The sequence below is a fragment of the Anomaloglossus baeobatrachus genome, chromosome 1, assembly GCF_048569485.1.
Source record: "Anomaloglossus baeobatrachus isolate aAnoBae1 chromosome 1, aAnoBae1.hap1, whole genome shotgun sequence".
Lineage (NCBI taxonomy): Eukaryota > Metazoa > Chordata > Amphibia > Anura > Aromobatidae > Anomaloglossus > Anomaloglossus baeobatrachus.
The window spans coordinates 87,342,268-87,357,157 of NC_134353.1; the positions used below are offsets into that span (position 1 = coordinate 87,342,268).

Here is a 14,890-nt window from a genome sequence, read left to right on the forward strand (position 1 = left end):
TTAGTGAAGATCTATTTTTACATAAGTGACATAAAAAACTTTAATAACCTAAAATATAAATAAAATAATAACCATCTAACTATTATGTTCAAATATAAAAATGTTTCTGGTCATTCATAAAAACAGCACAAGCCATGATCAAATGCAGATCAATTATAAATGTTATCCATAAATCATGATCCTTTGATACAGTATTAAACAATAAATGTTGAGGTTACCTTTAGTTTATACGAATATCTCTATGATATAGGAGCAGAATGTCTGGAAGAACCATGAGCAGTGATCTTTTGCCATCTTCACGGCTTTGGGATTTTGATCTTCCATTTGTTTAGGTTTGGGAGGGTCTGGTCTCCTGGTAACTGGAGGTTTTTTGGTTGTTGGTTTCTTTGCTGGTGGTGGTTTCTTCTCAGATTTGGAGGTATCAGACTGTTGGTTGCGAGGGTCTACTTGCCTGAATTGCGAAGCCGTAGGAGCCCTTGGGCACATGCTGTGCTTGAACGTTTGGGGCTCACATGGATTTCCACCCTTTCTTAAATCTTGGCTAAGCTGGTTCCAAAATCTCTTTTGGTCTTTGTTGAATGCTCGGCAATTCTTTGGTTTGGAGGCAAATTCACATAAAATATTCTTGCCCTGATTTTTGCATTCAATTCTTACTCTTATCTCTTCTTGACCACTGATGGTCATGATACAAGCATCTCTGTTTCTAGTTTGAAAAGGAATTTTTTCTTCTGTACCAGGCTGTTGGGCTAAAGTTCCCACCCAGACCATGGCCATAGTGATTATCACCGTGCCACACTTCATGGCCAGAAATTCAGTTTGGAAGATCCTATGCTTCGGAGACGATGGGTCGATGCTTCAGTGGAGCAGCTGTGCTCAGTGTGAGCGATAATGGAACACTAATGTCTGGATCAGAAAGTGTAACGCTTTCTGGGAAAAAGAGAAGCTTGTCCACGCAAAGAATGTGCCTGTAATGTATAGCTCAAAGCAATGTTTAATGACCCAGTGTGATCTCAGAGATCGGGAACAAGACACGTCTTGTCAAATTCTGTAAATAGTCAAGTGGTGAAAGTGTCATTTTACAAATTACAGATTCTGATTTTGTCATTTATTACAATGTAAAAATAATTTTTGGTTCGGGTAGTTGTAGTAACAGTGTTTCTTAAAATATAGTAAAAAAATAGTAATAATTTGAATGTATTTCACATGATATCACCTTTTTTGGAGTAGGTTGAAAGTAAAAATAAATTAGTAACAACAAAAAAGATAATATGCAACGTGGTCTAAAACAATTAGTAGCACAAAACAGAATTTAGTATTAGTCCACAGTTACAAGTGTATATAATTAAACCGTTGGAGTATACAACAGCTGCAGGCTTATGCTTGGGGATGATACTGTGTTTATTTCTAATACTGCATTGTGTGATCTCTTTTGTTTATGCCTGTAAATCTCCATGTTGTGATTGTCAACTTGTCTGGTATTCTGCCCCTCACTCACTAGGTGTCATGGTGACTCCAGACGCTATTCACATTGCAGAGTCTGACAGGCAACCTGATGCTCATTAGTTGCTCAGCCAGAGATGGCAATTGACTGTTTAGTGCTCCTGGTCCTCGGTTTAGCAGGAGTTAATTCCTGCTGGCTGGGGAATCGCTGCTGGGGTCACAGGCTGCTGATGTCCTATCACAGCCGCCTCCGCCATATAAAAAAAATGGTGGAGCCTAGCCTCAGATGCCAAAGATAGCTCTAGCTCTGCTCCAGGTTAATCGGACTTTGTGTGTGATGACCCACTTGTTGGTGAACTGTTGTATGCAATTTGGTGTGCTGCAGAAATATCCTTATTGTTTGTTTATTTTCTCTCTGTACTTTGTTTCTCCCTGAGCACATATTGTCTTTTACCCTGTGTGTGCTTGCAGTGAGTTTGAGCCTTGGTTTTCTCCTGTCTGTTGGTATTTGTGAGATTCTTTACTCCTGTACCAACCCTCTCCAGGGGTGTTACACCAGGGCTGCTCAGGAGTTAGAGTTACGCCGGCGGTCCAGACCTGGCTACCATCGAGCCTACCTCTGGAATAAGGGACTGTTTAGGGCCCTTAGTCTGATGGCCAGTGTAGGTGTCCTCACTCTGGTTTACCATGTCATATCCGTGATATCAACCTATTAATTCATCAGGTAGATCAACATCAGAATTATATAGTATTAAAGAACAATCAAATACACACAGACAGTTCTCGTATAAGAGTCTCATTTAATATTACCTAAGATCCCTCTTTTGCTGAGTTCTGAGTAACATGCGATAAATCATAAGACAATAGAGATTGTACTTATATTAAAAAGTCACCAAGGATAATGTACCCATTCTGCTATTGTGGTCTTACTACTGCTTCCTTCATACTGAGGAGATTGGGAGATTGTTTTTCATTTGGTGCATTGAATAAGTCCTTAAAGGGAAACTATCAGCACGTTTTTGCTATGTAAGCTGAAGTCAGCATGCTGCAAGGGTTAACACAGAAAATTTAGGAATGCCTGTCTTGTCAAGGTCCGATCTGTTGTTTATGAGGACTCTTATCATTGCTCAAAACACTACAAAGTCCATCATGCACCCTGAAGTAATTGTACTTGGACAGTGTGGTGTCAATCTCTATAGAGAAACCTGGTGTGGGCAGGGACAGTTCTTTCAGCTTTGCTACATGCTAAATCTAAAAGTTCTGATTGTGTCAGATCTGCTGCAGCCAGTAATCTAAGTGATATATCATTGGATTCAGGATCTCTTTGTGCCTACATTATGCTTCTTTCAGATGAGGTAGAAAAAACCTGCTGACAGATTCCCTTTAAAAGGGGTGGTGCAGCACCTAAAATGTATTTAAAAATGTATTTCTTTACACTCTAACCACTTTTGTAATTTGCTTTATTATACAAAACCCTACTTACTCCTATCTAGCTAATCCCTAAATGTAGGTTGTTTTTTTTTCTTCCAATCTATTTCCCGTGTCTGTGCATCCAATCAGTCCTAGTAGGGCCGAAAAAACATTGCCCTCTGCTAGCCAAAGAAATTAGAACCAATGAATAAAAGAGCTATTGCCTAGGAAAAAGAGTTTCATGAAGACACCAGGTCGGATGATAGCTGTAGCACAGTAGCAAAATATAAAAGTTCTGACCATTAGAAGAAATGCAGAGTTGGTGCCAAATCGAAGAAGGAAGCAGACGTGCGGGCAGAAGTGCGTAATGCTCACCGCTCTGTTCAGAAAGCAGATGGGTTTCCTGATACCCTAAGCAGCCACTAGTAGTGTCTTCTGAACCTGGACTTCCTGATCCAATACCCAACATCACCGGTGAAAATCCGAAGACCAGACTGCATGGTCATGCTGAGAAGACCAGATGTCACTGGTCAAGACCCCAGTCCCAGTCTACGAGGTCAAGTCCTGAAGTGAGAAAACCAACTCCCATGGCCGATCCGAGTGAGATGGGCCATTGCTTCCTGCTTAGCTGTGTGGTAAGTAGTGATGTATGTAAGATAGACAATATTATCATGCTCAATTTCTAGCGGGTCAGTTTGTGAAACTTCTGCATAAATCAAAACTCAGAGTTTATTTGTTTAATAAGGCATTTCTAACCATTATTGACTAGTTCAAAAGGAAGATATAGCTTGGTTATTTCATTACAAGCTTTTCAGTAAATAGATGTTCAGTGTTGCTCTATCCTTTTTGTGCAACCTGTTTATCCTGAGATATGTTGAATTGATTCTTCTGTGTTGTGCCATACTCCCATTTGTGTAATAAATCTTATTTGTGAATCTCAACTGCATTGACCTCTTCTGTGTTATTGCATCGCTAGAACCGATACTTCATTAGGGCAGTGGTAGAAGCAGTCAGTGACGCCAGCGCCACGCCCTAATGATGAATGTTTTAAAAGCAGAGCTGAAAGCTGTGGTGCGGCGCTGGTGTCACTGACTGCTTCCATCTCGGCTCCCTAAAATGACTTTCACAGATAGAAGCAGCTCCAGTGGCAGACAAAGAAGCAGAGTGCCAGTGCTGCACTCATATCTCCCACAGCATCTATCAACATGGATGTGGGATATCTGCAGAGAGCATGCGATGCAACAAAAGAGTAAGAAACTGCAGCACCAACCCCTGATGATGCCTTGTTCTAGAAGAGGTGATAAATGTTGTGGGAGTGAGTGCAGCCCCAGCCTCCTGTGAGGTCACATTTGGAACTCCTCTCACGACATGTCACAAGAAGTGCAGTAAAAAACAACAACATTTTCTGATAAGCTAGATGTCATGATTTACTCCTGGCTCAGCTGCCTTTTTTTTAGTTTCACTTCTGATACAGGTCACGTTAGGGGTTAATCCTTCCTGCCTCGTTCTGGAGGTTAGGCTGCTTTATTAGGGCACTGTTTCTCTGGGACTATGCCAGTGATATTTCTGGCTCTGCTGTGTTCTGCTTGTGAGTGACCTCTTGTCTGCTCTGCCCCCTGCCTGACCTCCGTGTTCACCTGACCTGTTGTTAACCTTCTCTGTTCTCTGTTTCCATCTTGTCAGTACCTCTCCCGCTGTCTCCCTTCAGCTCCCTGCTCGTCTGTCTTCCTGTTCGTTCCTTATCTGTTTACCTTGATTCTGTTCTTGTCTTCCCATTCTCCCTCGCTTCTCAGTTCTGATTTCCCGGCTACTGACTGTTTGCTTCCCTCTGACTATGTTTAGACTTTGCCCCTGTGTATTTACAAGACCTCATGTTGTGACATGGCTTTCTGACGATTCTACTGCCATCTGGTGGACTTGACTAGCATTACCTCTGCTAGGGAATTCTCTGCTCATATGTTTTCTCCACTCTAACGCCCCCTAGTGGCTTCCAGCTAACTAGCTTCTCAGGTAGTTTCAGGAATCCTCTCAGTGCCACATTACTGCGCTGTACTGCTATTGTACATCTTAGAGTACAGTGTGACACTAGATAGCAAGAAGTGTAGGGTAATGTTTAATACAGCAATTAAAAAAGTGGTTGGGGTGTGGGGATTGGTATTTAGAAAATACATTTTTTGGTGCTAACACTGTTGTGTCAAAAACCACTAATAAACCTGCAGATATGGATGAATATGCAGGTTAATAATCTCCGGCTACCTGGAGGAAGTCCGGCTACCTGGAGGAAATTAACTTTTATTTCTCCCAGCAGCCTCCGACTTTCAGCCATTCTGGCACGGCTTCTTCATGGTCAGGCGCAGCTGTAACCAACTGCAGATCTTTCCTTCTCTGAATCAACATTAACCTAGTCAATAACTTTACCACTGATATGAGTTCTAGAAAATGACAGGTTTATTCACAAAAGCATAAATTCAGTGAAAAAGATGAGAACACGAGCTGCTCATTACATCGGCTACAGAAAATGACTACACAACACAGAATGTTATTAAACAATGTTGACTTTTACTGACCGTACAAGTGAAGATTTACAAACTGAAATGGTACGCGATTACTCAGGTTTTTTTCCTTATTTTTTCTTTTTTTTTTAACAGAACATGTAACTAAAATACCATAATAAATACTGAGTATAAATACAAAAGATTGTCATACAAAAATTACTAGTGTAAACACTTTCTCTTAACCCCATGGTTCTGCTAAGCGTAGCATTACTGGACCTCTTGGCAGTGACAGATTTACATATAATTAAAAGAAGTGCCACAAATTTGTCATTTGTAGGAGTCTCTCTACATTCCAACATATAATTGTTCTTCTTGAAAATGAACTTTTTGAAGAAAATCCATGAAGACTTATTGTGGCCTGTCAGGCAGTCATGTCTTACATATTACAAAAGCTTACACTATGCGGAGACAGGAGTTGTCTGATCTCAGTGTATGATGCCGCACCTATGAAAAAAGCAGAACTTATATTAGGTTACAACAGCTAATAGTCCGAAAGGACCAACTAGAGCTTTAGGACTTTAAAAAAAAATAAATCACATAACATTAACAAATACAATAAGGATCACTAGTCTACAGTCATGGCCAAAAGTGTTGGCACTCTTGAAATTGTTCCAGAAAATGATATATTTCTCCAATAAAATTATTGCATTTACATGTTTTGATATACACATATTTGTTTACTTTGGAATAACACAAAAAACTGGGGAAAAGAAGCAGATTGGATATGATTTAACACAAAAAAAAAATAGACCGGACAAAATTGTGGGCACCTTTTCAAAATTGTGGGTAAACAACTTTGTTTCAAGCATGTGATGCTCATTCAAACTCACCTGTGCCTAGTAACAAGTGTGGGCAATATGAAAATCATACCTGAAACCATATAAAAAGGGGAGACGTTGACTCAATCTTTGCATTGTGTCTGTGTATGCCACAGTAAACATGGAAATTGTTTCTTCAGGGAGGAAGTAAACTAACTCTGGTGCCACTTATTGGAAGTAGCAATCCTAAAAGCCAAAAGTAACTCTTTAACAAGCCTTTTCACATGACTTAGGATTTATGCCAGATCAGATCCTTAATTTGCAGACATGGTGTTTCGGTGTGATTGCTCCTCATCAGTGCAAAGAATGAGATCTGATCTGGCTGTATGAAAAGCTAAGATGGGGTCTGAGGGGAAAACTTTTCTCCTTGCGGAGATTAACACACCAATTGGGCATGTAAGCACTGAGGAGACTTATAGGTGCAATGCTCCTTTGGGAAATAAGCAAGGAGAACAGAAAGAGAAGATAAGAACTGTCTTGAGGTCTTGAAAACCAATATTGTTGAAAAATATCAATAGTCTCAAGGTTACAAGTTCATCTCCAGAGATCTTGATGTTCCTTTGTCCACAGTGCGCAACATAATCAAGAAGTTTACAACCCATGGTACTATAGCTAATCTCCTTGGACGGGGATGGCAGAGAAAAAAATGATGAAAGGTTGCAACGCAGGATAGACCGGATAGTGGATAAGCAGTCCCAATCAAGTTCCAAAGCAATTCAAGCTGTCCTGCAGGTTCATGGTGCACCAATATCAGTGCAAAATATACAACCAAATTTGAATGAAATCAAATACTATGGCAGGAGACCAAGGATGACCCCACTGCTGACACAGACATAAAAAAGTTAGATTGCAATTTTCCAAAATATACTGTACATGAGTAAGCCAAAATCCTTCTGGGAAAGTGTCTTGTGGGTAGATGAGATCAAGATCAAGGTTTTTGGTAAACTACATCATTCTACTGTTTACCGAAAAATGTATGAGGCACATAAAAGAACAGTGCCTACATCAAATATGGTGGAGCTTCAAAGATGTCTGTGGTTGTTTTGCTGCTTCTGGCACTGGGTGCCTTGACTCTATGCAAGACATTATGAAATCTGAAGACTACCAAATAATTTTAAGGATTTTGGGTCCCAATGTAGTCCCAGGGTCAGCTGGATTTGCGTCCTAGGTCATGGCTCTTCCAGCAGAAGAAGGACCCCAAATATATTTCAAGAAGCACCCAGAAATGGATGGAGTTCTCAAGAGGGAGCAATGAGTCCGAATCTTAATCCCATTGAACATCTGTGGAGAGATCTTAAAATTGCTGTTTGGAGAAGCTGCCTTCAAATATGAGAGACCTGGAGCAGTTTGCAAAATCAGAGTGGTCAAAAACTTCATTTGAGAGGTGTAAGAAGCTTGTTGATGTTATAGAAAAACTCCAAAAGGTGTCCAACCAAATACTAAGTTGTCGGTGCCAACAATTTTGTCTGGCCCATATTCAGGGTTTTGTGTGAAATAACAGTACAGACCAAAAGTTTGGACATACCTTTTCATTCAAAGAGTTTTCTTTACTTTCAGCGCTCTGAAAATTGTAGATTCACATTGAAGGCATCAAAACTATGAATTAAAACATGTGGAATGAAATACTTAGAAAGTGTGAAACAACTGAAAATATGTCTTATATTCTAAGTTCTTCAAAGTAGCCTCCTTTTGCTTTGATTACTGCTTTGCACACTCTTGGCATTCTCTTGATGAGCTTCAAGAGGTAGTCACCGGAAATGGTTTTCCAACAGTCTTGAAGGAGTTGAAGGAGTTCCCAGAGATGCTTAGCACTTGTTGGCCCTTTTGCCTTCACTCTGCGGTACAGCTCACCCCAAACCATCTCGATTGGATTCAGGTCTGGTGACTGTGGAGACCAGGTCATCTGGCGTAGCACCCCATCACTCTCCTTCTTAGTCAAATAGCCCTTACACAGCCTGGAGGTGTGTTTGGGGTCATTGTCCTGTTGAAAAATAAATGATGGTCCAACTAAACGCAAACCGGATGGAATAGCATGCCGCTGCAAGATGGATGCTGTGGTAGCCATGCTGGTTCAGTATGCCTTCAATTTTGAATAAATCCCCAACAGTGTCAGCAGCAAAGCACCCCCACACCATCACACCTCCTCCTCCATGCTTCATGGTGGGAACCAGCCATGTAGCGTCCATCCGTTCACCTTTCCTACAAAGACACGGTGGTTGAATCCACAGATCTCAAATTTGGACTCATCAGACCAAAGCACAGATTTCCACTGGTCTAATGTCCATTCCTTGTGTTCTTTAGCCCAAACAAGTCTCTTCTGCTTGTTGCCTGTCCTTAGCAGTGGTTTCCTAGCAGCTATTTTACCATGAAGGCCTGCTGCACAAAGTCTCCTCTTAACAGTTGTTCTAGAGATGAGAAGGTGTATCCAAACTTTGGGTCTGTACTGTACGTTCAGTTTGCCTTTTTCTCAGCTTTTTTGTGTTGTTTCAATACACACAATGAACATAAACATGTGTATAACAAAACATGTGCAATTGCAATAAAATTCTGGGAGAAATACAATTTTAAACATGCCAATACTTTCAGGAATGACTGTATATACCCTAGAGAAATAAATTCCTTGGTCATATGTCACTATCAATGTGGATCTGTCACCAGATTTCACAACACAAACTGTATACCTTGTTAAATACAATTATTAGAACTGATGAGAATGGTGTATGAGGCCTCCATAGTTAATTAACTGTATGCTCATTGCATTATTGAATTTGTGTGTTTGTCAGCAACTGTTTATTACCGTTTTATATGGATCTTTTTTAGTAGCCTGGTTCTGCAGTGAAGCAATTTCTCTCACTTTACATTGCGGGAGTAGGCACTGTCAGTCTTAGCTGCTTGAACCATGGGGCACATTTTATATTTTGTTTTTTTTTGTAATCTTTATGGGTTTATCCACCAATTTGAGAATATAATGGAAGCAACTTTTAATTTTTCCATTCACACAGGGGTTTTCGGCTACACAGCTGTGCAGGGATGGTGATATAAAATAAATGATTAGTGATGAGCAGTGATTGTACCGACGTCACATCTCATCATGGTCCTGGGACCCAGAAAACCCTCTTAAAGGGAACCTGTCGAGTGCATTATGCCCCCAGAACCACGAGCAGTTCTGGGTGTATACTGCTAATCCCTGCCTAACTGTCCCTGTATCCAGGGACAGTTAGGGCATACATAAAGAGATCTTAAAAAAAGTATTTCTAAAGATTCTTTATGAGATGCTAACGAGCGCAGAGACTAGTCGTAAGGGCGTTAGTTCTCTCGACTAGTCCGTCTTCTTAGCATTTTAGCACACCCACAGGGTCATTAGCGGTGAGGCGCATACCTGTGTCCGTTGTCACCTCTTCGGAACACAAGGTTTAGGGTCAGTGTGCATAATCAGAATTCACCACATTTCTGGTCATACACACTATGAAGCTGGGTGTACACATTTCAGCTTCAGAGAGGTGTCCTACACATGACTGGAAGTGCCGGGACTTCTGAATATGTGCACTGTCCCTAAACCCGACGTTCTGAAGCAGTGACAATGGACACAGGTATGTGCGTCATTGCGGATGACGCTAGGCAATGGGCACTGAGTAGCATGTTAGCACTCCCCTTTGGGTGTGCTAACCTGAAAAGTGGGTGAAATGAGCGCAGGAGCTAACACTCTTGTGACTAGTCCCTGACCTCATTAGCATATCATAAAAGATCTTTAGAAATAATTTTTTTAAAGATCTCTTTATCTCTGCTACTACAGCCTGGGACTGTTAGGCAGGGATTAGCAATATGCACCCAGAACTCCTCGTGATTCTGGGTGAATAGGGGACCTGACAAGTTCACTTTCAGTATATGGCAAATGATAACAGACTTCAGGCTTGTTGTCACTTAAACTGCTCGAAAAAAACAAAACTTTTCTACCTTTCGGATATTTTGGTTATATTCCTGTTAACTCTATATCACTCGGTATGATAAATTTACAATTATTTTCAATCTTCCAGAAATTTCAGAAAAGAGGCCCAAGGCGATATGTGTAGGGACTTTCCATTGTCATTGGCGGTTTGCTTGGAATGTTCCTCACGGGTAATTTGATCTATAAAATCTTCCTAAGAAATTTACTCATGTGCTTTATGATTTCCAAGTTTCTGACTTGCAACAGCTTCTTTTTTTTGCAGCCTTAAATGTAAAAGCCTTTCATCTTCATGTCTATGCTCCATTCATTAACTGAAATTCTTTACTTTACATGTCTTAGTTATGCAGGAACGTAACTTGTATTGTCACCACACTTTGGGTCGGCTCTTCTGTAGCTGTACTTACCATGAGCTCCATTGTTTTCTACCACTGTTCCATAGCACTGAAATGAACAAAGGAAGATAATTTAATATGTTAACAACAACATAAAAAGTTTACACTTTTTTCTTTCTTTTTTTTTCTTTTTATGGATTTCTATTGTTTAAAGAATAACTTAATTTTACAGAATAATTGGTCAGGAGTCCTGCTCTAATCTACACTTTCACCTATAGACCTTACTCTTTAACCTTTCCCTTGCAAAATTGGCAACATATAGATGATTATTTATTTTTTTATTAATTGAACATATATTAATTTTTATTTCTGGTGATGGAAATAGGAGAAGTTTTAGATACTTTTCCTAGACATTAAGAAAACCCTCCATTTAAGTCAACATTTATGTTAACCTGTTCTATGTAGTCAGTGACCATAAAGATGCTTGTTACAAAATAGGTTAAGGGTGGGAGGGTCACTCAACGGTATATATATATATATATATATATATATATATATATATATATATATATACACACATACGGTATATATATATATATATATATATATATATATATATATATAAAAAAATAATTGGTCTGATTTAATCCAGAAAAATGGGATAATTTTTTTCCTCACTTCTCATACATGTGCAATTCACATACAATCCATTTTTTTTTTTACAGCAGCTATAAGTAATTTGCAGGAGCATTTACAGTTTCCTAAGTTACAGAATTCCAATGTATCCATAAGAATCCATAAGAATAGGATATCATATCGTGCCATCCAATTTTTTTCTTATACCCATGGACTTGAAAAGTAAAATCACAGCATGCTGACAATGAAAAAAAAGTTCATCTGCTCTGTCCCATTGAAGAACATTGGTCTAAATGCTGTCCGTTCTTTCACGAATTACACTTGGACCGAAAAATACAGTAGTGTTAACGAGTCCTTAGGGCAAGTGTGTTATATGGATAATTCCATGTCACGGGTGTGTCATGGGTAACAGACAGTCATGTGGTTTCTGGCAATAGAAGGTCACAGTGTTTGCTGCGCAAAACGGTCTATGATTTTCTATTGTTCCTACTGTTGGTATTTATTGTAATAGGTAGCTTTCCTGCTAGATTTTCATCTCTCCTCTTTGGTCTCAGCAGGAGCTGATCTTCCACCTAGCTGCTGATTATCAGTATTCTCTTGGTGCTAAAATACTCCCATCTTCCCTGGACGGGTGCTAGTGATATTATTCAGTTCACTTTAGCTCTGGTTGCAACCAGGTTTCTTGCTCTTCTCTATAGTATAGTTGCTGAAGCTTTGCTGAACTCCTGCCTGAGTCATCTGTGGATAAATAGTTCATGCACTTTCTCCTGTGTTTCCTTCTTGTGTCCTCCTTTAGCGTTTAGTGGGGTTGACAAAGAGCTCATCCCACCCGTTCCCCAATTAGGCTTCAGCACTAGGGATTCCTAGGGTCAGGTATCCGGCTAGGCGCATGGGTGTGGAACCTATCTAGGGTGATGAGGGACCCCAGGGACCAACAGTAGGTTTGGTCAGGTGTCACCATCTCCCCCTTGACTAGATGCAGGAGTCCTCTTCCCGTACCTTTTAGCGCTCGCTTGGTACTTCCCTGTACCTAACATGACATTGCGGTCCATATAAAAATTGTACAATGTATTTCAATAGGGCTGTTAAGATGACAGTTTTCGCACATGGATTGAGTTTTCATGTGAATATAAAATCGCACCATGCGCTATTATCTTCCATATTTGGTATGAGATTTGTCCATTTGGTGATGACCATGTGTAAGTTCTCCTTTTGTGATTTTGGAAGAAGGTGTTCATGATGGATAGTTGATTTGTCATACAAAAGTCAACTAATCTTCCTCCAGACTCATTTCGTTGACCAAGTCCAAAGTTTTCAAGAACGGTTCCATGTTTGCCTTGACCTACTTTGGCATTCAAGTTTCTTATGGTAATAATTAAGTCTTCTTTTGGTGTCTTGTCGATTTCTTCTTGAATATATTAAAATAGTTCACTGTAATCCGTCTCGGCATATGTTATTGGTGCGTAAACTTGTATAGCTGTGACATGGATTGGTGCTCTTGTATCACTGCTTGCATTGTACTTCCAGATCATCCATATAGCATCCGATTTTTATGACTATATTGCTATGGGCAGCACGTTTGCTCAGTGGTTAACACTGTTGCTTTGCGTTGGTTTCCTCTCACGCTCCAAGGACATACTAATAACGAATTTAGATTGCGAGTAGAGATGAGCGAACCTGAGGCTCACTATTTGGTATTCGTATCAAACACAAACCTTACAAAAAAAAAACAGAGTTCAAGTTAGGAAATCAGATGCTTTACGTATGCAAACCACTTTCACGAGCATTGCTGTGCTCACATACGCTTGGTGCTCAGCCCAATGCCGCTTGCAGTGTTTGATCGGCTTGCACTAAGGGTAACAACAGCATGATCAGATGTAGTGTGCACCAAAAAACTGGAAAAACCCTACTCTCCTTGGAAGTGATCCGGCCATGGTTGGCTGCATGTGGGCGGAGACCCAAACTGCCCATATAGTGACTTCCATATTGGTTTATGTCAAGTCCAGGACCCAAACCAAACTTTTCCAAAAGTCCAGCTGCACCTGCCAAATCGAACTGCCACGGGTCCACTTATCTCCAATTTTGAGCTCCAATGGGAACAGTGATGACGATGTTTGTACAGCACTGGGAAACTAATGGCGTTATAAAAGTAAGCTAATAACAAATAATAAATATTATCTAATGAACTTGTATTTTGTGTTGTGCATTTAACATGGATGACAATAAGGATGAAAATTGTCTTCTGTTTTGTGAATGAAAATCAGATTATTTTTCATATGCTCATCTGAATGCGAAATACATGACTGAATGGGCATCTTTCTCATATTTTCCCACCCTAAGTTTCAACTTTAGTATCTGTTGGTTAAATGCAGGCGTCTATTGCAGCATCTAACTTTTAATGCAAAATATTTTTGTTGAATTTCTTTTGTCATTTTTTTTTTTAATTTATGAACATTTACGGTAGTCCTTCAATATCACATAGTTTCCAATAAAACTTAAAAAATGTGATAACATCCCTGCATATTTTAATTTTGAAATAAAATTGCAATTAACATTTAACCTACTATTTATTTCACTTATCTAATCTTGATTTATTCACTACCAAAAACCTTTAAAATCATATTTCATCTACATAAAATATTAATAATACCCTGAAATCTAATTTGATAGACAATACCAATAGACTTTAATATGCAACATAAAACAACACAATAATAAATAGCTTAGACATGACAAAGCCCAAAACAGACAAATCAGCTGATTTCACCACTTCTAAAAGTCAATTATCCAATTAAAAGTAATTAAAATGCCTGATTTTGGAAAAAAGATAACATTTACACAAATACTTAAAGATGACATTTATCGAGAGCACAACATTATTCTTAAAGAACATAACTATTCTCAACACTTACAGCTCAATAATGTAGAAAGTGTGATTAAAACAAATCTTGGGAACAGCCATGGGAATCATACGTACTCCCTGTAAGGCCCATCTCCATTTCACCTTCACAAGGTTTATTCTGGGTAACTTTTTTTCTAGGGGAGTTGGACGTTTTTGCATGATTTTCTTCCATTTGCCCAGGTGTAGGGAATAATCCTCAATAAATAAATGAGAATTCTTAAACCCTTGAATCACCTGCCACTCAAGTATTGCTGGTGGTTATCTCTCATACATCAGTCACTTGACCACTGCAGTCAATCACTGGCCTCAGTGGTGACTTTTGATGTATAACACATGACTAGTGAGGCCAGTGATTTGGTGGAGAGCTCAGAAAATGTTATGCCTCAGATTTGATCTGGTAGTTGTTGCTGTGGTCCATTTCCCTCTCCATTGAGCCACAGTAAGGTTTGGTCGCTGTCCTGGTTCTGAATACGTTGTTTTGGGTTCAATTGCCTTTCTGCCAACAAGTGTTTCCAATGCTGTAATTCAGACTGTCCTATCACCCAGCAGGTTTACTATTTAAGGCCTCACCGGGCTTGCATTTCCTGCTGGTGATATTTCTGAAGTAGACCTTGCATGGAATAACATCCTGTCTACCAAGTGCTTTCTTGGTAGAATGTTACTTTTAGTTTACCTTATTTTTTACTCTGCACCTTCCCCCAGATTCTTAAAGTAGTATGGGATACCCTCGGTGTCCACTTAGGAAGAAATGGTTAAGTGGTCATCTTAGACATCCAGTTTGGGATGTTTCAGTCAGTGCAGGGGCCTTTAGAGACTGGACAGCTGGGACCTCTAATCTGTACAAGAACATG

General features: G+C 39.7%; 2 protein-coding genes across 11 annotated transcripts in view; both read right to left on the minus strand.

The window, feature by feature from the left end:
• Window positions 1–225: 225 nt before the first annotated feature.
• On the minus strand, window positions 226–801 carry FGFBP2 (fibroblast growth factor binding protein 2). The gene has a single exon (XM_075333579.1). It carries the CDS (start codon window positions 799–801, stop codon window positions 226–228), a length of 576 nt encoding a protein of 191 aa, XP_075189694.1.
• A 4,531-nt stretch (window positions 802–5,332) lies between these two features.
• PROM1 (prominin 1) overlaps window positions 5,333–14,890 on the minus strand; it is a 316,884-nt gene continuing 307,326 nt past the window's right edge. For 9 of the 10 annotated variants that reach the window (XR_012753972.1, XR_012753974.1, XR_012753970.1 and 6 more), the window contains 2 exons: window positions 10,574–10,610; window positions 5,333–5,849 (listed from right to left, as the gene is read on the minus strand). Coding sequence is in view for 3 of the 10 variants with exons in the window: in XM_075346904.1 (XP_075203019.1) it covers window positions 10,592–10,610 (19 nt within the window). In the remaining 7 variants the exon portion in view is untranslated. Of the gene's footprint in view, window positions 5,850–10,573; window positions 10,611–14,890 lie in introns of those variants that run through there. The other variant, XR_012753976.1, reaches the window with a different exon arrangement.

Bases quoted from the DNA above. Each gene is read 5' to 3' on its own strand.
- FGFBP2 (XM_075333579.1), bottom strand. From the start codon at position 801: ATGAAGTGTGGCACGGTGATAATCACTATGGCCATGGTCTGGGTGGGA.